Source organism: Mustela lutreola, chromosome 15, assembly GCF_030435805.1.
Source record: "Mustela lutreola isolate mMusLut2 chromosome 15, mMusLut2.pri, whole genome shotgun sequence".
In the NCBI taxonomy this organism is placed as follows: Eukaryota; Metazoa; Chordata; class Mammalia; order Carnivora; family Mustelidae; genus Mustela; species Mustela lutreola.
This window is the reverse complement of record NC_081304.1, coordinates 25816175-25838509: the sequence shown is the minus strand read 5'-3', so window position 1 is coordinate 25838509 and position 22335 is coordinate 25816175. Positions and strand designations below refer to the sequence as shown.

General features: G+C 53.3%; 1 protein-coding gene across 5 annotated transcripts in view; it reads right to left on the bottom strand.

The window, feature by feature from the left end:
* The window catches only part of ABCC3 (ATP binding cassette subfamily C member 3), a 48082-nt gene that overhangs the window by 9973 nt on the left and 15774 nt on the right, over positions 1-22335 (bottom strand). For all 5 annotated transcript variants that reach the window (XM_059150386.1, XM_059150387.1, XM_059150385.1 and 2 more), the window contains 20 exons: positions 21988-22119; positions 21186-21377; positions 17761-17938; positions 17502-17663; positions 16870-16962; positions 15181-15384; positions 14928-15074; positions 14459-14546; positions 14082-14148; positions 13711-13837; positions 13452-13628; positions 8724-8891; positions 8224-8416; positions 7106-7220; positions 6783-6930; positions 6476-6683; positions 5882-6192; positions 4422-4621; positions 4134-4260; positions 2723-2824 (listed from right to left, as the gene is read on the bottom strand). In XM_059150386.1, the coding sequence (XP_059006369.1) occupies positions 2723-2824; positions 4134-4260; positions 4422-4621; positions 5882-6192; positions 6476-6683; positions 6783-6930; positions 7106-7220; positions 8224-8416; positions 8724-8891; positions 13452-13628; positions 13711-13837; positions 14082-14148; positions 14459-14546; positions 14928-15074; positions 15181-15384; positions 16870-16962; positions 17502-17663; positions 17761-17938; positions 21186-21377; positions 21988-22119 (3139 nt within the window). The remainder of the gene's footprint in view (positions 1-2722; positions 2825-4133; positions 4261-4421; positions 4622-5881; positions 6193-6475; positions 6684-6782; positions 6931-7105; positions 7221-8223; positions 8417-8723; positions 8892-13451; positions 13629-13710; positions 13838-14081; positions 14149-14458; positions 14547-14927; positions 15075-15180; positions 15385-16869; positions 16963-17501; positions 17664-17760; positions 17939-21185; positions 21378-21987; positions 22120-22335) is intronic.

Below are 22335 nucleotides of genomic sequence, written 5' to 3'. Positions count from 1 at the left end.
CCCTCTCCCTCTTCAGTCTACCTCTCTCCCGAGGCCCCCTCCATCCTCCCCTATCAGGGTCCCTGGGGGAGAGTCCCCAGTGTCTCCCGGGGCCCAACCATGTGGTCCAATGAATCCTTTATCTCTCTACCTTTATTCTGTGCAGAGCTCCAAAACCTTCCTACTGAATGGCTACTGGGATCACAGTGGTGAACCAGACAAAGTCTTTGCCTCCTTGTGAGGCTTACATTTAGTATGGGGGGAGGGTGCCTACCATCAACAAAAAAGCAAATGTACCTAATGTAGGAAAGTGATAAGTGCTGAGAAATGCTTGGTGGTGTGGCAGTACAGGGTGGTCAGTGAAGGCTTCCTGGAGAAGGCAATATTTAAATAAAGACCGAAAGGAGGTGAGGCAACAAGCCAAGTAAATGCCTGGGGGGAACGACATGCCAGGCAGAAGGAACAGAAACTGCAAATGCTCGCCCAGGTGTGTTCTAGAGCATGCGGACAAAGGAGGTAGGAGAGAGATAGTGGGTGGCCCCATAACAAAGGGCTTTGCAGGCCATTTTAAGGACTATGGTTTTTTACTCTAAGATGCAGAGCCCTCAGAGGGCTGTGCACAGAGCAATGATATGGTTTGGTGTGTTTTTAAAGGATTCCTCGGGCTGCTAAGAGAAGGGAGAGAGGATGATGGGAAATAGGGAAGCTAGTGAGGAGGTTCTTAAAATAAATTGGGCATAAGATGATGGTGGCTTTGAGACATGATGAGCTACCATTTGGGAGGCCCCGTACAAAATGGAAAGGTGGGGATTCTTGTTCAGTAATTATGAAGAATGTCCAAGTGGTGACAGCAGAACATTAAACCCAATGTAAGGTCCTTCTGAGTATAGGGACCTATGAGTCTGTGCAGTTCAGGGAAGGTGGCCCTGCTTTGTGACAGGGGAAGGCAGACTGCCAACAGTCAAAAAGCAAAACAGCCAGTATAGACCGTTCTCTCGAGATGGTGTCAAAAGAAAGGGCAGGAGGGTTCGGGGCAGAACTTCTCAGGCTGTGGAGACAAGATCATGGGTATGGATGGGGGAAATGGGAATGCTAGATGCAAAGAGGGAGCATTTGAAGATCCCAGACAGTGGGGGATGAGGGGGGTGACAGGAGATGACTGGGGAAGGCTGGGGGAGGGAGGGGAGCCAGACTGGGAGGAACAGGCAGGCCAGGGGCTCAATGGAGACTGACAGAGCGAGAGCCCGGGTCACAGAAGCCAGGAAGGAGAGCCTTCCAAGAAGAAGGCAGGGGTCAGTGTGTCTGAATGTCGCTGAGAGGCTGAATTAGATGAGAACAGAAATGTGTCCCCTGGGTTTGGAACCAGGCAGGTCATCAGTGGAATGACAGGGCCAGAAACAAGACTGTGGGAGGCAGATGTGATAAAGGGTGATAGGGAAGCGGTGAGAGCATGTGGGTTTTAAAACAAGCTTCATGACAAAGGAGAGCAGAGAAACACAGGGGAAGGGAGGTTGGTTTGTATGTCTAGGATGGAAGCTACAAGAGCTTATGTTTGCCCATGGATGGGAGTCATCTAACACAAGGAGCAGGCTGTAGGAGCAGGAGGGTATAATTAGGGAGGTGAAGTCTGAAGGCGTGGATTTTGATTGGAGGAGGGACGCTTCCTGCTAAAAGAGGAAGGAAAAGGTGAACAGACCACAAGCATGATGGAAAGTCTGGGGGCAGGAAGGTTGAGGGAGTTCGTATCTCATACTGTTTTCTCACTGGCAAGTCACGCAAGGTCCATGGCTGAGCAAAGGGGAGGAGATGGGGGGATGGAGGAAAGAAGGTTCACAACAGATCTTTCTGGAAGTGGGAACACGGGCTTCTTGGGGAAGCAAAATGGGACTATGCAGCAGTGGTGTCTGGTATAAGCTTGAAGTAAAATCAGTGATTTTTCTCCAGGAATATCTTAGCTGTTGAGTGCTAGACGTAGAAGGCAGACAGAGGGGCTCAACCAGGGAGGGGTTTTGTAGGTGAGGACCCCTGAGAGAGGGGAGGACAAGGGAGGCATGGGCTGGTACCTATGGAGCAAGGAATCCAGGCTAGATGAGTTAGTGGACAGAGGGACAAGGGTAGGTCATAAGACTGGAGTCCCAACAAGGACAAAGTTCTGAGACAGCAGAGGATTTGGGGCAAGAGAGCTGGGAGGGTTGGGAAGGGTGGTCTAAAAGTTTGACTTAAGATCTCAGAGATGGTGCAGCTTCTGAGCTTGAAGAGGTCTGGGGTGTGGCCATGGGAAGATGTAAGTGGACAAAAGTCCACATCCCCCCCCCCAAGTAGGGGACACTCCCTTTCCGCAACAAAGGGCATGCTACCCTGCCCCTGCTCCTTCAACTAGGCTGATCTCTGGCTGGAATTCTCACCCTCCAGCTGACCACCTCCAGCTGAACGATTCTCCCATCTGCTTTCTTTGGGCGCATCACCCCAGAGCTCCTGTCTTCCAGGGCAGAGCCCTGTCTTACTTTGCCCACGACATCAGAATCTGCTTGAGGATAGACCCTGTCTTGCTCAACTCTGGACTCTCCATACTTGCTGGGACATCTGGCTGATGCTCAATAGGCCATGAGTGGATGAATGAATGAATGAATGAAGAGCCCCCCAAATGAAGAGCTGGCCTTGAAATGTAGAGATGATGGGTCACCAAGCACCCCTCCCCAGCTATTCCAGAATCACCCTGCCCCAGGCTCATCCCAGTACCCACCTCGGTCTCCGTCTTGGAGTACTCCTTGACTCTCTCTACGGCCACAATGTTAGCCTCCAAGTCGGACATCATTCGGATCATCCAATTCAGAGTCAATGTTATCTGGCCAAAGGGACTGGGTCATGGATACGGTAATCTTCCCTTTCCCCACAACAGCTGTGGGAGGAGTTCTGACTCCCTAATGATGCTCCTTGCCTTTACAAAGTAGGTAGGTCTGGGCAACCCCATAGGTGGGCCACCTGGGGCTCTAATCACAACTGTATCTCAGGCAGTGACCTTGTAGGCTTGACCCAGGGCCCCCTAGCCCCCATGTGTCTCAAATGTTGGTATATTTAAGGAAGACTTCCCAGGGAATCTTGTTAAAATGTGGCTTCTGATTCAGTAGGTCTGCAGTGGGACTTGAGATTCGGCATCATTTAATTTTTTAATTTTTATTTTTTTGATTCTGCAGCATTTTAAAAAGATTTTATTTGTCAGAGAGACAGAAAGAGAGAGAGAGCATAAGCAGGGAGAATGGCAGGCAGAAGGAGAAGCAGGCTCTCCGCTGAGCAAGGACCCTGATGTGGGGCTTGATTCCAGGACCCTGGGATCATGACCTGAGCTGAAGGCAGACGCTTAACCAACTGAGCCACCCAGGTATCCTGGAGATTCTGCACTTTTAACAAACTTCCAGGTGATGTTGATATAACCCGTCCCCAGATCACACTGTGTCCCAAGGGGTCTTGGTAGACATGCAGAACTCTGTGACCCATCCTAGCCCTGCCATATCAGAAACCACATTTTCACAAGATCTCAAGCTGACTCAACAGCACGGGAAAGTCTGAGAAGACTCATTTGTCTAGATTGTCTTTTGTTCCAAAGCATTCAAGGCTTGAGCTCTCTGTGGCCTTGAAAATGCGATCTGAGTCACAAAAATGCCATGTGTAGTTATTTAAGCCTCTGACAATACAGGCTGATATTGGGGTGACAGCCCGCCCTCCAGCCCTGGCTTCTCTGTGTACTTTCTCCGAAGGCCTGGGAAATTGGGTGTACTCTGCCCCTACATATCCCTGGCCTAGAACCACTGGTAGAACTGACCCTCCCAATCCTGCACACAGGCAGGACAAGTTCTATTTGTCTTTTGGGGCCAAGCTCTAAGATAATTTCTCCAGCACCAAACCCAAGGTAGAGACTGTCTTCCGGGTTCTCACCATGTTTGGGTCCTTCCTCCACAAAGACCTATTCACCCTGCGTTACAGTCCCCTGTTGCGGGGACTGTCTTCTCTGTGCTCCACTGAGCTCACAATCCTGGGGAGCAGAACCTGTGGCTGGTCCCCATACTGGGCAGAGCAAAGGCCCAGGAGATGCTTGTGACCCCTGGGTGGCCTCTGCCTCAGTGTGGCCTTGCCCTGGGGCCCTGACCCCTGCGTACCTGTAGGGCGTAGGACACGGATAGGCCCACCAGCCCCGGACTCAGGCTGTTTCTGCCGATCACAGCAAAGAGTGCAGCAAAGAACACAACACAGTTGCCCACGAACTCCACTTGGACTCCCAGCCACCTGTGGGGACAAGACGAGCAGGAGGTGGGGCAGGTGGAGGAAGGAGGTAATTTCCTGTATGGGGGAAGGCGGAAGTGGGACCCAGAACTTCAGGTCTCTCCTGCAGGAGATCCTGGTGGGGACTCCCGGAGGGGCAGGGGCTGAGGGAGGAGGCTTCTGACCTGTTGGAGGCAATGTGGGCATAGCAGCTCCTCTGGTTGGCATCCACTTTAGCGTCACTGATAGCCTGGAAGTCTTGGCTGCGGCCGTAGGCCCGGATGACGCTGGAGCCCGTCACTGTCTCCGAAAAGTGGGAGTAAATGGGCGAGCGGCTGATGGACTCCAGCCTCTTCAGCTGCCGTGACGTCGCCACATAAAAGCGCTGGCAGAGGTTGGAGAAAGAGCTTGAGGTCAGCTCCGTGAGACCCCCTGACTCAGTCCTCCCTTTCCCCCGGTCCCCTCCTGCTGGGTCTTCCAGGCCGCTTCCTCCATGAAGCCCTTCCTGATTCCCTCTCAGCTCCTGACCCCCTCACCCCGTGTAGGGGGCCTTGATTACAGGACCCACTTCGCTTGGCCTCCTCCATCAGTGACTATGTCTGTCTCCTCTGATGTGCCCCAGCGATGTGCCTACATAGTCAGAATATCACAAACTTTGCAAAAATAAGATAATTTTGTATTCTTTTTCTTAGAGAGCCTCTCCCCACCTCACTCTGTTTTTTTTGAACTTCAGCCCTACAAAAACACATTTCTGTCTCCAGCTTCCATCCTCTAGCCTGTGGGCCCCAACATGGCCAGGGCCTAAAAGGACGGGTATCTGAGAGCCCCCTGTCCCTGCACAGAGCACAGCCCACATCACCTGAGTTTCCAGCCACCTCGTGGGTTACCTTTAGCAACTGATTAAACTCATGGCAGTACAGGGGCTCAGCTACACAAGCAGGGGGAATGGCAGATGCCCCGCTGAGCCTCTGACCTGTATCTGAACGTTACCAAGTCATCTATGTTAAAAACATAAATGCACATATATGTTTAGATATGTATAAAGGAGGGGAAGGATAATGCGTCTCACACTGTTAACAGCATTTTAGTTAAAAATAGGCAGCAAGGGATCCCGGGGTGGCTCAGTCGGTTAAGTGTCTGCCTTCGGCTCAGGTCATGATCCCAGGGGCCTGGAATCAATCCCTGCATCAGGCTCCCTGCTCAGCAGGAAGCCTGCTTCTCCCTCTCCCTCTGCCATTACCCCCGCTTGTGCTCTCTGGCTCTATCTTTCTGTCAAATAAATAAATAGATAAAAATCTTAAAAAAAAAAAATAGGCAGCAAGAAGGAGTTCCAGGGTTAGCCACAATTTACAAGGATTTTATTTTATCCTAGCAACAACCCTACGAAGTAGGTTCTATGATGCTGCTTTACAGGTGAGGAAAATGAGTTTCAAAGACGTGAAGTATCTACTGTCCCTAACCGACCCGCAGTCAGACCTCCCTAAGTCCCAACCCAGGTTGATTGTTAGTGAACCGGAGAGCCCAGCCGGCTTTAGCGCCTCGTCTACAGGGAGCCCCGCCCATACGGGGAGTCCCGCCCACACGGAGCCCGGCCCACACGGAGCCCGGCCCATACCAGCACCTCGCCCACCCACTGGCTGCGGACCTGCATCAAGACATAGAAGATCCCCAGGGGCAGGGTGACCACGGTGAAGAGCGGCGTGCTGGCCACGATGACCACGAGGGTGGCGAGGGAGTTGTAGAAGGAATTCAGCAGCATGAGGATAGTGGGGGCCAGAACCTCATCGATGACGTAGATATCTTTGGAGAAGCGGTTTAGGATACGGCCGGAGGGCGTCGTGTCGAAGAAGGACTGTGGTGAGCGCATCTTGTTGTGCAGCAGCGCCTGGTGAAGCGAGCGTGCGGCGTGGACGCTGCCCACCGTCAGCGTGACGGCTGCCAGCATCACCAGGATTCCTGTTGGAGGAGGCGGAGGAGTGTTCACTGGGGCTGGTGTGGGGCATGTAGGGCGTGGGGTGGGCAGGTAAGGAGATACGGGATGGCTGCCGTGGCCAGCAGGCTCAGAGAGGCAGTGCCACCGCCGGGTTAAGCTCAAGATGCCCAGAGGCAGATGGGCTGCTAGGGAGGCGCTAGGGCAGGGCAATGGCCATGATGATTGAGAAAGAGGCAAGGGCAGGGTTTGGGGGATCTGGCAGCCCAGATGTGAGGAAAATAACTTCCAGACATCTCTGCCTCTCACCTTGCAGAACTCCCAAGGCAGCATAGACACCCAGCCTCATGGAGGTGTTATTCTGTCGGCTGTCCACCATAGCCTCATTGGTCCAGGCGCTGAGCCATACATTGGCCCCAATGGCAGCCGCAGTTTGACACAGGTATAGGACACAGATAGCCACTGTGGTATAGAGCCCCATAGCCTTGGCATAATCCCAGAACACACTCAGCTTCACCTGCATGGCACGGCAGTCAAGGGCAGAGGACTCTCGTGAGCCCCGGGATGGCTGGGGGCCTGCCCACCCTCTCCAGCCTCCCTTGTCCATCCTACTCACAGTGCCCATTGCCGCCTTCTCCTCCTGGATCAGCGCCCCCCTCGCCTTTGCCTCTGCTGCCTGCAGTGCCTTCTCTGCTGAACCCAGGCGTCTCCGGGGCACAGGCCGGCCCTGGCCCTCGCCTTCCGAGGACATGACACTCAGCTGTCTGTGGAGGCAGCTGGTCAGGCCCAGGGAGGTGGTCTCTAACACACCCACAGGCCAGAGCCCCAGGGGGTTCAGGCTGTAGCTGGAGGCCCAGGCTCTGAGCGGCAGGGAGATTGCCCACCCATGTCCCACCTGGTGGGGCTTAGGGATGGCGCCGGGAGCTCTCGGGGGCTCACCTCATAAACTGCTTCTGGACCTCATACAGGACCGGCTCGTTGTCTGTCAGGTCTGTGTGATTGCTCAGCGTGTCTTCAATCAGCAGCAGTTCCTCATCCTCTGTGCTCTCCAAGGCTGCAGCAGGTTGGGGGAAAGGAGAAGCGCCAGGCTAGCTCGCCCTGCAAGCCGCCAGTGTTCTCCAGTCCCAGGCCAGAGAAGACGCCCCAGTGGACACGCAGGAGAGAACACAAGAGGCATGAAAGAACAGCAAGGACAAGGAGAAAAATAAATGACCAGTTTTGAGCTGGGGAAAGAAAAAAAGAGGCAGCAAGAAAGACTTAGGTTAGACAAGGAGAAAAACTTCCCATCGGGGACTGTGGAGAAGGTCTCAAATATAAGGGTCAGGAGCTTGGGCTCTAGGGGCACACTGGCTGAGCTCAAATGCCACTTTCTCCCCGCATGACTTTAGGCGGGCATGTAAAATGGGGATAATAATAGTACCCGCTTCATGGTGTCATTGTCATTGTGAGGATTAAAGGAAAGAATGTGTGTCAAATGCTTAGCAAGGGGCGCAGCCCTTGGCACATGTTCAACACATGACAGCCATCTATGCAGCAGTAGGCAAGCAGACTCAGGAAGAGGTCTGGGAGGTTGAAGAGTCAGGACTGGACAAAAAGTAGGGGGGGAGGGGGGTCTTAGGGGTCCAGAGACTTCAAAGCACTCCATGAGGACACAGAATTTTCCATTTGTTCGCTGCCATCTCTCAGTGCTGAGAGTAGTGCTAGGACATAGTAATTACTCAATCTTTGTTGATAAAGAAATGACCCTTCCAACCACTTGTCCATTTACCGAATGACTTATCTGTGAAACAGTCTTGCCTACAGACTGGGCCTGGGCCCTTATGCCCTTTGGACACACAGGAAGTGTGGGGCCCCGAGGCCTGAGCTGCCCATAAGGTCACACTGTTAGGGGAAAGGAGGGGGAGGCACTTGGCGATGTTGGACTCTCAGACAGATGGCCCAAGTTCCTCGAACCTCCCTTGTAGAACACCGGGCCCATCCAGAGACACTCAGAGATCCCCAAGACAGGGGAGATGGTGGGAGGGCACCGAACGCGGAGGGTCAGGGATGGCGGATACCAGGCCTGCTGTCCTCCTTCAGGCTCTCTTTGTCCTCCTCGGGCGCGTAGTTGCAGAGAAAGTTGGCAAAGGAGCCATTGCGTCCCAGCAGGTCTGGGTAGGAGCCCACCTCGGACACCTGCCCATCAGCCAGCACTATGATGATGTCCATTTGGGGCAGGAAGCTGATGCTGTGTGTCACCAGCACCCGTGTCTGGGGAGAGGACAGCAGGCTACCATTTCCACCATCCTTAGCACACACCCCTGGCACAGGTACAGGGCCATGGAGAGGGTGTGAGGTGCCCATATGCCAGGGAGCAAAGACAAGTACATCAGTGACTAGCCCCATGGCATGGGGTCAGTGCCTCCAGGGTGGGTCCCCCGCCACCCAACCAACATTCCTGCTTCTCAAGCCTCCTGTTCTTCCAGGTTTCCTCCAAATCCTGGGGTCTCCCACCAGCTCTCCCCTAGGGTCCTAGATCTCACCTTAGGGACCCCCCACAACCTCCTGGAGGCCTCACCTTGCCTGCCAGCACACCTTCTGGCCCGATGACTTGGTCAAAGATATGCTTGGCCACATGAGAGTCCACGGCTGACAGTGGGTCATCCAGCAAGAAAAGATCAGCTTCACTGTAAACAGCTCGGGCCAGACTGACACGCTGTCGCTGGCCCCCAGACAGGTTAATGCCCTGGATGGGGAGAGAGGTGGGAGGTGTGTATCGGATAGAAGGGAGTCAGACAGGTGGAAGGAGACAAGGACCTTGTCACCGTCCTTCAACAAGGCCGACCTCAAAATTCGCATTTGATATGCCTGGTCTTGTCCCTGGAAAGGTCTGAGGCCACAGAGGAAGAGATGGTGGCTCTCAAAAGTCCTCCAGGGGCAGGTGAGGACAACCTGCTCCCTTTGCCCCACTACCCTGCCCAGCTGGTTTTCCTGCCTGCTGCCTTTATATTCTGAAAGGCTGGAAATCCCCAGGGGATCCGCAATAGGCCTTTTAATCTCCCATCGCCCAACCAGTTTGCAGATGACTTTCATAACACGGATCCCATTTGATTTTCACGTCAGTCCTTTCAGGGAGGTACCATCAGCCCCACTTTCTAGGTGAAATCAGAGCCCAAGATGTTGATGGCTTTGTCCAAGGTCCTGAACTATTCAGGGCAGAAGCAAGAACGGAAAGCCAGCTCCAATCCTAAAATTTGACCCTGAGATGGTTCAGGAGCTAGAGGAGAGGTAAGATCTCTCCTAAAACCCATCATGGGAAACTGAGGCACCTCGCAGCAGGGCTGGGCCCAGAAAGCAGACCCTAAAGATCAAGCCTGCTTTCCTACCTCCAGCTTTCCTCATTCCCTCTGGAATAGGGCCCAGCTTTTTCAGGTACCCTGAGCAACTGAGCCTAGCGTGAGGTGGGTGGGGTAGCAAGTGTGGGATGGGAGAGGAGCTGTTGGGGAGAAGCAGGAGGTGGGTGTGCAGCTGTAGTGACTGAGGCATGTGAGTGTGTCTTCATTCAACCAACCAGTCTTCAGTGCCTACTATGTGCTGAGCACTGAACTGTGTTCAAATTGAGAGATACTCTATAAAATAGCTGGCCTGTACTTTTCCAAAGTGTCAAGGTCTTGGAAGACAAAGACTGAGGAATTATCCAGATTGACAGAAAATAAAGAACTGTGACAAGTAACTGCAACTCATGATCCTGGATTGGATCCTCGCCCAGGAAAGAAAATAACGAAAAAAAGACATTTACTGGAACAAACGATGACATGTGAATACAAACAGTGAAGTAAATAATCTTGTATCGATGTTAAATTTCCTGATTTTGATAATTTGACTATAGTCACACTAGAGAATGCCTGTCTTGAAGGGATATGCACCAAAGTCATTAGTATTTTTTTTACAAAAATTTTTAAAGATTTTTAATTTATTTGACAGACAGAGATCACAAGTAGGCAGAGAGGTAGGCAAAGAGAGAGAGAAGGGGAAGCACGCTCTCTGCTGAGCAGAGAGCCCGATGGGGGGTCGATCCATCAGGTTGATCAGATCATGACCTGAGCCAAAGGCAGTGGCTTTAAACCACTGAGCCATTCAGGTGCCCACCAAAGTCATTAGTATTAAAAAAACCAAACAGGGGGTGCCTGGATGGCTCAGAGGGTTAAGCCTCTGCTTTCAGCACAGGTTATGATCTCAGGGTCCTGGGATGGAGCCCCGCATCGGGCTCTCTGCTCAGTGAGAGTCTGCTTCCTCCTCTCTCTCTCTCTGCCTGCCTCTCTGCCTACTTGTGATCTCTGTCTATCAAATAAATAAATAAAAATCTTTAAAAAAAACAACCAAACACCCCAAAGAGCTAAAACTATAAAACTCTTAGAAGAAAACACCGGGGGAAACTGTTCATCAGATTTGGCAATGATTTTTCAGATATTAAATGCACAGGCAACAAAAGTAAAAAGAAAAAGATATACTGGATTACATCAAAATTGAAAGTGTTTTTTGTTTAAGATTTTATTTTTGGGGTGCCTGGGTGGCCCAGTCATTAAGTGTCTGCCTTTGGCTCCAGTCATGATCCCAGGATTCTGGGATCGAACCCCATGTTGGGCTCCCTGTTCTACAGGAAGCCTTCTTCTCCCTCTCCCACTCCCCATGCTTGTGTTCCCACTCTTGATGTCTCTGTCAAATCAATTAAAAAAAAAGACCTTTAAAAAATAAAGATTTTATTTTTAAGCAATCTCTACACCCAATACGGGGTTTGAACTCAAAACCCCAAGATCAAGTGTCACATGCTCTTCTGACTGAGCCAGCCAGGTGCTCCAAAGTTGAAAACTTTTGTGCATCAAAGGACACTATCAACAGGGTGAAAAGGCAACCTTCAGAATAGGAGCAAATATTTACAACTTGTATATTTGATAAGGGTTAATATCTGGGATATATAAGGAACGCCTATGAATCAACAACAAAAAGACAAACATTAAAAAATGAGCAAATAGGGGCACCTGGGTGGCTCAGTTGGTTAGGCAACTGCCTTCGGCTCAGGTCATGGTCCCGGAGTCCCAGGATCGAGTCCCGCATCAGGCTCCCAGCTCCATCGGGAGTCTGTTTCTCCCTCTGACCTTCTCGCCTCTCATGCTCTCTCTCACTGTCTCTCTCTCAAATAAATAAATAAAATCTTAAAAAAAAAATCAGCAAAGACTTGGCTAAACATTTCTCCAAAGAAAATACATACATGGCCAATAAACCTAAGAAAAGATGCTCAGCATCATTTCTCATCAGGGAAATGCAAACCAAACCCTCAATGAAGTATCACCTGACACCCATCAGAATGGTTGCTATCAAAACCCAAAGGTCCCTCCCCAAGAAAAGAACTGTGTTGGCGAGGATGGGTAGATGGTGGAAGCCTTGTGCACTCTTGGTGGGAACTTAAAATGGTGCAGCCATTATGGAAAAGAGCATAGCATTTCCTAGCATGGCAATTTCCTCAAAAAAAAAAAAAAAAAAAAAAAAAAAGAAGGAATTACCATGGGATTGAGAAATTCTGTTTCTGAGTATATGCTCAAAAGACATGAGAGTAGAGTCATTAAGAGATATTTGCCCACCCATGTTCACAGCAGTTTTTTTTTAATTTTTAAAAGATTTTATTTATTTATTTGACAGAGAGAGAGATCACAAGTACACAGAGAGGCAGGCAGAGAGAGAGGGGGGAAGTAGGCTCCCCACCGAGCAGAGAGCCCGACGCGAGGCTCGATCCCAAGACCCTGAGATCATGACCTGAGCCAAAGGCAGAGGCTTAACCCACTGAGCCACCCAGGTGCCCCTTACAGCAGTCTTTTTTTAATCTCTTTTTTTAAATTTATTTTTTATTAACGTATAATGTATTATTAGCCCCAGGGGTACAGGTCTGTGAATCATCAGGCTTACACACTTCACAGCACTCACCATAGCACATACCTTCCCCAATGTCCATAACCCAACCACCCTCTCCCTATCCCCCTTCCCCCCGGGGAACCCTCAGCACAGCAGTCTTTTTTTTTTTTCTTTTTAAGGTTTTATTCATTTATTTGACAGACAGAGATCACAAGTAGGCAGAGAGGCAGGCAGAGAGAGAGAGGAAGAAGCAGGCTCCCCGCTGAGCAGAGAGCCCAATGCGGGGCTTGATCCCAGGACCCTAGGATCATGACCTGAGCCGAAGGCAGAGGCTTTAACCCACTGAGCCACCCAGGTGCCCCATCAGCACAGCAGTCTTATTCATAATAGCTAACATGTTGGAAACAACCCAAGTGACCCCTGACAAGTGAGTGGATAAACAAAATGTGATCTACACACATAATAAAATGTTGTTCAACTTTAAAAAGGAAAGAAATTCTGACACATGCGAGAACATGGATGAACCTTGAAGATACGATACTGAGTGAAATGAGCCAGTCTCAAAATAACCCAGATATTGTCTGATTCCCTTTATATGATGTACCCGGAGTAGGTCAACTTCCTAGGGACAGGAAAGAGACTGGCAGTTGCCAGGGGCTGGGGGAACAGGGGGGGGGAATGGGGAGTTGTTTAATTGGGTACAGGGTTTCAGTTTTGCAAGATGAAAGGAGTTCTGGAGATTGGCCACACGACACTGTGAATATTCTTAACACTGACCTGTACAATTACAAATGGTCAAGGTGATAAATTTTATGGCATGCGCGTTTGGCAACAATTAAAAATAAGTTAATTTAAAAACAAAAACTTTCACTGATGCCTCATGGTTTTTAGGGCAAAGGCCAAAACTTTTTTTTTTTTTGTAAGATTTTATTTATTTATTTGACAGGCAGAGATCACAGGTAGGCAGAGAGGCAGGCAGAGAGAGAGAGGAGGAAACAGGCTCCCTGCTGAGCAGAGAGCCAGATTCAGGGCTTGATCCCAGGACTCCGGGATCATGACCTGAGCCGAAGGCAGAGGCTTTAACCCACCCAGGTGCCCTCAAATGCCAAAACTTTAACCAAGGTCTTTAAGGATCTGCTTTGCCCTGTACCCACCTCTTCCTAATCTCCAGTTACACCAAATTACACCAGAATGCTGGTCTACTCACCATTCCTTGGCTCACACCTTTAAAGACTTTCTGTCACTGGATGGAAGCTGAGTGATTCACATGGATGTGTGAAGGCAGGAAGGTGGTGGGGGGGTAGGGGAGGAAGGAAGGTGCGCATATATAGACCCGAGCTGGGCTGAGCTGGGCAGCTGTATGGGCTGACCCCCTAGAGGATGGGAGAGAGCTCTGTACCTTTTCTCCGATCTCTGTCTGGTCCCCGCCAGGCAGCATCTCCAGGTCAGCTAGCAAGGCACAGGCTTCCAGAGCCCGATGGTACCTCTTGGGATCCAGGGCTCGGCCAAACAGTACGTTTTCCTGAAGTGTGCAATTCTGGATCCATGCCTGCTGGGGCACGTAGGCCACGGAGCCCTGGCCAGAGGAGAAGTTATCTCAGGGTCCACACGAGGCCTGGCCTTGCAGCCCTTGCCAGGAGTTCTGCCCTCTCTCTTACCTTCACACACACCGTGCCTTCCAGTTTCTCCATCTCTCCCAGCAGGGCAGACACCAGGGAAGACTTCCCACAGCCCACGGGCCCCACCACGGCCACCAGTGCCCCTTTTGGCACCTGGATGTCTAGGCTGAGGACAAGGAGGCCAGGAGCCCAGTTAGAGGTAGGGATCAGGATTTTGGTCTCCCCACCTTCCACCTAGAGACCCAAGCCCTCCTCCCTTTCAGACGCTACCCTGACAAGCAGAGGCTCTCCTTGCTTTCCAGCCCACAGATGGGGGCTGGAGGGGTGTGGCCGGGGGTTACTGGGTTCTGCTACTGATCTGAACTTTGGCTCACTTCAGGTAGCTGGGAAGGGACAGGAGACGCTGGTACCTGTGCAGTGTAGGGGGCAGGTCCTGGGCCCAGGTGAAGGTGCCATTGTGTATGGTGACAGCATATCCTGGAAGGACCAAGACGTACAGGGCCAGGGTCAGGGGGTGCAGGGCAAGGTGGGGCGAATCCCTGGGGTGGGGAGGGACTCAAGGGGAAGGGCAGGAAGTCCAGGGGCTGGGAGCCCTAGGAAAGGAAGAAAAGTGGGGGAGGCCTGGGGGAGTAGACTGAGGAAGAGCCCAGAAGAGGGAGAAAGTGGCGCTGGTGGGAAAAGGGGAAGAGGAAATGGCAGTCACAAGAAACAAGTCAGAAGCTTAGAACAAAAGACTTTCTGGAGCAGGGGCTGGGGCAAGGGCAGTCCAGGGAAAGAGTGTCTGGACCTGGGGTGATGATCTTTCTTTCCACACACTGGGGGTCAAGTTCATCTTGGCTCAGGAAATGCTGGATCCGTTTCAGAGACACACTGGTCTGCAGGAGAGTGAGTCAGCCTTGGAAGCTGGCTCCTCCCCCGCCCCCCACTTCCTGTAGCCTGCGCCACCCCTCCCCGACTTCCTGGGAGAGGCAGGGCGTCCTAAGGGCCCAGATGGGGTGAGGGGCCCCTCCCATGACTGAGACTTCTCTGGTTCCCACTGCCAAAGTCAGGGTCCATGATGGTAAGAGGAGGTTGTCTTCAGAGCTTCAGGTTTCTGGGGACCTCACCTGTCCCCCTCTGACTCCAAATGACCCTTGATTCTGATGGCCTCATGCCAAATACCCACCCCCTCAATTCCAGGAGCACTCCTTGATTATCTCCTGACCCTAACAACCTGCGCAGACTCCAGCAGAACGCCCAGCCCTGCCCCGGCTCACCTGGATCAGGCTGCTGATTAACTGAGGCAACATGTTGAGGGGAATCTTTAAAATATTGAACAGGGACACGGACACAAAGGCCTTCTCAGCGTCTAGCACGTTGTTTGGGTCCACAGACACATACACCCCAAGCGTGGTCAGGGTCACCTGGGAAGGGGGTGGAAGGTGGGTATCAGAATGGAGCCTGTTGGGCCCAGAGGGCTGGGCTGGCCAGGTGGCAGGTGGGAGACCCGCCCCGGGGGGAGAGCCTCACCAGGACGGGGGTGCAGACCCAGGTGAAGGTGGAGATGGCTTGGAGGTAGGCGGACTTGCGCAGCAGCCGGAGCTCGTCCTCCCGGATGCCTTCTACCTTCTCCAAGAAACTCGGCTCCCAGGCATACAGCTTTAGCACCTTGATGCCAGCCAGGATCTCACTCATCAGCTTGATGCGTGAGTCCTTGAACTTCATTTGCTCTGCCTGTGGAAAAAGTGGCAGTGGGGTGCCCTGCTCCCTTTCCCAGACCTCCGCCCCCAGGGGCTCCCACCTTCCATGCACTCACAATGCCCAGCGGCCATTCGGACGGCTCCCATGTCTCTTCCCTCCTCCTGCAGCGCTGGGGCTGTCCCTCAGCCCCCAGGTGCCCAGCCCAGCCCAGCTTCCCCTTCTCCTCTGTGCACAGAGCCCAGCTCCAGCCTTCTGTGCCTCCATCCCTGACCTCCCCACCACTACCCCCCAGGCTGAATTCTCTGCCACCTTTCCTGGGTTTCTAAGCCATGTTGTTCTTTCCTATCATTCCCGAGGAGGTCTTTGTGCATGCATGACTCCACCATTAGACTGGGAGCCTGCTGGGGGCACAGATCACTTCCTTCTTTCTGTTTCCCCAGACCCTCACCCAGGGCACAGCACACCAAATTGAGGATTCATTCAACACGACTTAGTGAACGCCTACTATGTCCCAGGCCGTTGTTGGACACCCAGAAGATCAAACATGGTCCCAGCCAGCCTGAAGCTGACAGTCTGATGGGGGAGGCAGATAGCAGTTACCTGAGTAAATGCTTAATAAATCAGTGTGTGTATTCCTTTTTTTTTTTTTTTTTTAAGATTTATTTATTTGAAAGAGTGTGTGCATGCGGCAGGGGTGGGGTGGTGGAGACAGAGGGAGGGGGAGAAGGAGAATCTCCAACAGACTTCCTGCTGAGTGAGCAAGGAGCCCTATGGGGGGGGGCTCCATCCACGACCCTGAGATTCTGACCTGAGCTGCAATCAAGAATCAGACACTTAGCCATGAGCCATCCAGGTGCCCCAGTAGGCACATTCTGAAGGGAAACAACAAGATACTGTGAGAGATGGGGTGGGGACTGGGAAGCCAGAGTTCATGCCCGGGAAGAAAGGGGTGGAGTGAGCAGGGAAGGAAGGGATGAGGTGGGTCCCAGGAAACAGGGGGTGGGGTGGCTCAGAGATCCGCAGAGCTTGGCGCTTTGGAGAAAAGAAAGAAGGCCAGAGTGGCTGCCACTGGGTCACTCCCCAGGGGGCGAGGGCTGGCAGTGAGCAGGGGCCTGGTGGGTGGGTGGTCAGAGGGCATTTGTCATTTATTCTACATGCACTGGAAGTTCTTTCTGATAAATATTTGCAAATAAAGGACTGGATGACTGGCTCTTCACACTGGGCACAGTGTGGGAGAGAGAAGGCTCTCATTAGACCCAAAGACCCGGGTTTGAGTCCCCACGGCCCTGATCTCTATTTCTCTCTGGGCTTTGGCTGTTCAACTACAAACTGAGAATGTTGCTAAGACCCTCTCGGGGTGCTGTGAGGATAGAGTGAGCTGAGGCTTGTGGAAGTGGCTTATGGTCATCCCCCACTCAGTAAGCAAGGCAACCGAGGGGCCCCAGGCTAGTGAGGGTTTCCCCCCAGGCAGCGGCCAGTGGCTCGGGGCAGGAGGCCCAGACCCACCAGAGCCCTTACCTGGAACGCACGCATCTTCACGGCCACGGCTCCATTGAGCGGGATCAGCAAGACCATGAGAGTGACCCCAGCCAGGATGGAGGGACCCAGGTTCTGAGGAGGCACAGGCGGATGGATAAGACAGATAATTAAAGTATGTGCACGGGATCCCATAGACAAAACCCTATTGATCAGAGACATGGGGCTGGGCAGGAAGCAAAAGATGGCAGTCAGCCAAATGGATAGCGAAAAGCAGATATACAGAGAGAGCCCAAATGCTGAGAACATGGGCAGAAGCTGCCAGCCATCAGATAAGGACAGCAGACGGGGACAAAGAGGCAAACATAGAAGGGTGTCTGGACACATGGGAAGGCAAGTACAGACTGACGGACAACGATGGCCAGACTCTCACCCACCCTGCCTCCAAGTCCCTGTTCCCTCCCCTGGGATCTGTGAGAAGGCTAATGGCAGAGGCTGGAAAGGCTCAGGCGCAGACACCGGCGTCCTCACCGTCCTGTCCCTGACCCAAATAGCTAGGGAAGTCCTTGTGTCCGTTACGCAGCCCTCCGCTGACCCAGACTTGCTCTCTCTTGTCCTTTCTCAGCAGGGTCAAGGTCAGAGGAAGGGGGTGGAGGCCAGAGCTTAAGAATCACCTGCCAGAGGAAGTACATTGCCAGAATGATCTGCAGGGGTATGGACACCACCAGGTTGAGGAAGGGAGCGAGATCCATGAAGCGCTGGGCGTCTGTAGACATGAGGTTGACAATTTCTCCCACCGGGGACTCCCGTTTGGTTGAATTGCTGATAACCAGAGCCTGCAGGTAGACAGTGGGGTGATGGACTGGGCCCCAGACCTCTCCAAGGCCCCCCAAGCTGGCCCCTAGAGCCCCCCGCTGCCCTGTCCCAGCTGACCTTCCTATAGATGACACCAATGATAGCCAAACGAAGTTTCAGCGCCTTCGCAAAGACGAAGTGATAAAACTGCTGTAAAATCAGGGTCTGCATCATGGAGCACGCAAACATAAGCCCGGCCACCAGGAAGCCCCACCAGGTGGGGGCCGTGGGGTTGGAGATAAAACTGATCAGGATGCTGTGGGACGGAAGTGGGGCATGAGAGTGGGAGGCTCCCCAGGCTGCTTGGTCTATGGCCGCCCTTCCCTTCCGCCCTCAGCCTCCACTCAGGGCTGCCTCTGAAACCTCCCAGGGCGGGGGAGCCTCTGGCCCCCCACGCCCCCACCCAGACCATCCCCATAGCCAGACTCAGCCCTGGGCTGCCTCAAGACCATGACCCTCCAACTTTCCTCCCTCCTGTCCTCCCCGATTTCCCTACCTGCCATGGCTCGGCCGCCCGCCCCTTCCATCGTGCTCACTGCCAGCCTACCCACCCACCTTTCTTGCCTCTCGGACCACATGGCAGGAAGAAATGCCCCATGTCCACAGATTAGACTTTCCTGCATCTTCTCCTTGGCTGCTGAGGGCCCGAGAGCCTACCACGTAACCCTACAGGCTCTCCCCTCCAAATCCAAAATCCACCCTCTCCAACATCAGCGGCCCCCCGGTGCTGCCCAGTGACCTTCCCCAGGGCTCTAAGCTACTTCTTGTCCCCCAGCTCCCTTCAGCTCTGCTCTCTTACCTTCTCTCTGCCCCCAGTGCCCACCCCACTCAGTAGCTACCTATTTATGTCTTGTCTCTTAACCACCCAGTGAGAACTCCCTGCCAACCACAGCCTTCCCAACCACTGGCTCTCTTTCTCCTCTGCCTCAGGACAGGTGTCCCTCTGGCTTTCTGAGCTCTGTCCCACTGATTCCCTGACCACCTACCTACCCAGGACCATGTTCCATCATTGTTCTCCTTTCTCCTGATGGCCGATATAACTATCTCTGCTGGTGACCTTCACCTATTGGCATGACCAAGTCTCTCCCGTGTTGGGACAAAACTTCCCTCGATCCCTGGAGCTACGGTCCCATAGCCATACGCCTCTCCTCCTGCTCTGGGTTGATTGCAAAACGTGCTAACTTCTAGCACCTGTGAATGTGACCTTATTTGAAGACAGGCTCTTTGCAGATGGAATCAAGTTAAAATGTGGTTATCGTGGGAGCACCTGGGTGGCTCAGTGAGTTAAGCCTCTGCCTTCCACTCAGGTCATGGTCTCAGGGTCCTGGGATTGAGCCCCGCATTGGGCTCTCTGCTCAGCAGGGAGCCTGCTTCCCCCTCTCTCTCTGCCTGCTTGTGATCTCTGTCCAATAAATAAATAAAATCTTTAAAAAATTAATTTAAAAATACCATTATCCTGGAGTAGGGTGAGCTCTAATTCCAGGGACTAGTGTCTTAATGAGAGAAGAAAGGGATTTGCACACAGAGACACAGATGGGAGTGTGCACACACACATGCACACGGGAGAATGCTGGAGGCAGAGATTGGAGCGATGTGTCTACAAGCCTAGGAATGCCAAGGATTGCCAGCAACCACCAGGAACTAGGAGGCCTGATACAGATTCTCATTCAGAACCTCCAGAAGGAGCCAACCCTCCAACAACTTGATTTCAGACTTCTGGTGTTCAGAACTGTGAGAGAATAAATTCCTATTGTTTTAAGCCTCTTAGTTTGTGGCAATTTGTTCCGGGCAGCCACAGAAAATGAATATGTGTTCTTTACAGGAAGTTTCTAGGTCTCCATGGTCCCTGTTCTCCAAGGCAGGTCCCCTGCTCTAGGTGCTTCCCCTCTGTCTCAGCCTCCATTCTTGGTGCGCACTAACAAATCCAGGTTGCCTGCCTCAGGCTCTGTTTTTCTGGTCAGCTTGCTGTCCTGAAGACCATACCTTGTCCCAGAAGCATTCTCTGCACTCTGCGCCACAATCTGCTCTTTCCCGAGCTCTGGTCCTTCCAAGCCAGTTTTGTGCTCACCCCTTAATGGTCATAGTTCCCTAGGACTCTGTCTGGGGCACCCTCCATGAGCCCTCTGGGAGAGCCCAGCCACAGGGCCCTAGGCTTCTACCCAATGGCCCTGAAAACATGGTCTCCAGTGAGCTGGGACTGTCCCCTTGGCCCCCCACCACCGCACCTCGGCCCCAATGTAACCCAGACTCAACTCACCACCCTGCCTGGTGCCCAGACCCTTCCATCCAGGACATTCATTATCCCAGTGAAAGAGATTCATCGCCCTCCACTTACCCACGTCAGAGCCCAGGTGGTGTCTGACCCCTCCCTCACCCCGGGACACACCCACTCGCCAGCAGCACCTGAGTCCTAGCTCATTCCAGGCCTGAACCGACCAGTCCTCTTCTGACCTGATCATCCCCCTTCCATCCATCCAGCCACCCCTCCCAACACCCCCCCCCCCCATGACTGGCAGGGAGATCCTTCTGAAACGCAAACTAGATGCCCCTCCTGGGCATCAACTCTTCCAAGGATTTCCTTGGTGCTCCCTCTCTCGCCCCTGCCTCTGGTCACACTGTCCTCCACAATTCAGAAATACCTTGAGTTCTTGAGCCATGCCCGTGGAGACCTTGGTGATTTGACATAGGGGCTTGCCCTCTCCCCTCCTTCCTCACCTAGTCAACGAACACCTGCCTGTCCTTCCAAGCTTGATGACCTCCCTGGCTGGCAGGGACGCCCCTGCTCCTGCTCCTCCCCAGGCTGGCTTCCCCACCCCTCCTGGGGATTTCCAGACACCTGACTACACCTCGGCCTGCACTCCACTCTAACGGGTTTACATGCTGGTTTCTCCTGCAAGACTTTGAGATCCTGTCTTATGTATCCCTGTATCCCTCGTGGCTGGCCCCATTCAGGTATACTGGGGGCTCAATAAATATTCTTTGAGTGAGAATGTAGACATGCATGAATTGGGGGCTCAGCTGCTAGGCGGTTCTCCTTCTTACCCCCTCATTTGAGAGCTCCTCCCAGTCCAAGCCACCCAAGCAACAGACGACAGAGCCTATCAACGGGAAACAGCACTGCAGCTGGAGTTCACAGCCCCAGACTCCCATCCATCCTGACCAGCTGTGTGCCCTGGGGCCAGTTCGCCTCTCTGATTTTCTGCTTCCTCATGTGTTTGTTTTGCTTTGAGTTTTCCTGCTTCCTCTCTTGCAAAATGGGAAGAGGGCCACCTGTCTGTAGGATCCTTGGGGGGATTTAAAGACAGTCTTTTTTTTTTTTTTTTTTAATGTGAATTGAGAAACTGCACTCGCCAAAGGTTACCCAGGGAGTGGGGATAGGCCCTTCAGTCCTGCTCTAGGACTCACTTCACTTCATGTGGTCCCTCTGGGCTCAGTCCTCAGGGACATCCAGCCAGCCCCCACTACCCAGGGGAGGGTGGGCACCAGAGCACATGTGGTCAGACCTGAGCAGCTGTGGATTGACGAAGGAGAGCAGGTCCTGGGCCACCTTGAGGCATATGCTGATGAGGAGGCTGGAACGGAAGGTGACCAGCAGGGCCCACAGGAAGGAGGGCTGCTGGGGCCTGCGCCGGCCCCCCAGCAGCATCTCGTCCTCACCAGACACTCTCTTCCCCGATGACACCGCAGTCTTGTGTCTGGTTCCGGGAGGAAGAAGCCATGGGTAGAAACAGGCACATGTGCCCCAGGAGCCAAGCACAGCTGGGGCTGGCGAGCAAAGCTGCCAGTGGGAGCTCCCTTCAGCCAGAGGGTCCTCTCCTCCAGCCCCTGCCTCCAAACAGGAGGAGGCAGGATTGAGAGGAGAGGCTGGCCTCAACCTTCTTCCCTTGGCCCCTTCCCCTTCCAATGGAAGTCCCTGGAAACCAGCTTTCAGGCAGGGCAGGGTAAGCCCGGACACCTGGGTGTGAGGGCAGCTCTGCCACCAGCCACTAGGGGGCGTGGGGGGCACTGTCCTATCTTCACTCCTGCGCCTCCCCATTTGTAACCTGGAGACAACAGAGTGTCCCCTGCAGGGCTATTGGAGATTGGGCTCATCTACTCATCTGGGACCACATTTGGGCCCTCTGGAGTCATTAGGGCTGGGGAGAGCTGGCACCACTCCGGGCTGAGTGTCCCAGCTCGGGATCCCCCTGCCCCTGCTCTTCTCCCCACCCCGACCCCTGGGATCACCTCAGTCCCCTGCAGGAGACTTGGGGCGTGTGTAGTGGGGTGGGTTGGGGGTCCTGGGGACCCCAGGGAGGGCCTCACCGCGCAGTGGTCTTCTGAAGCTTCTTCCAGACCTCCAGCAGCCCATGCACCACGTTCTGCGAACAGTCCTCCTCCTTCAGGGACCAGAGGTCCTGCTCCTCCAGCGGGCGCCGGTACCCAAGGATGGCCATCCTGGGGTGGGCAGCAACCCCACACAGGGGCAGAGCTGAGCAGCCTCAAGCTGGGGACCAGGGTCTCCAGAGCCCCTAGGCCTCCAGAGGAGGACATCCCTAAGGTGCTATGGCCAAGGGCGGTGTACCCTTTATTCCCCCAGGGAGCAGGCTGGAGGTCACTGCCTCCCATCTCAGGTTCTGACCTCGCCCCCATCCCCCCCAGATGCTCCGTTGA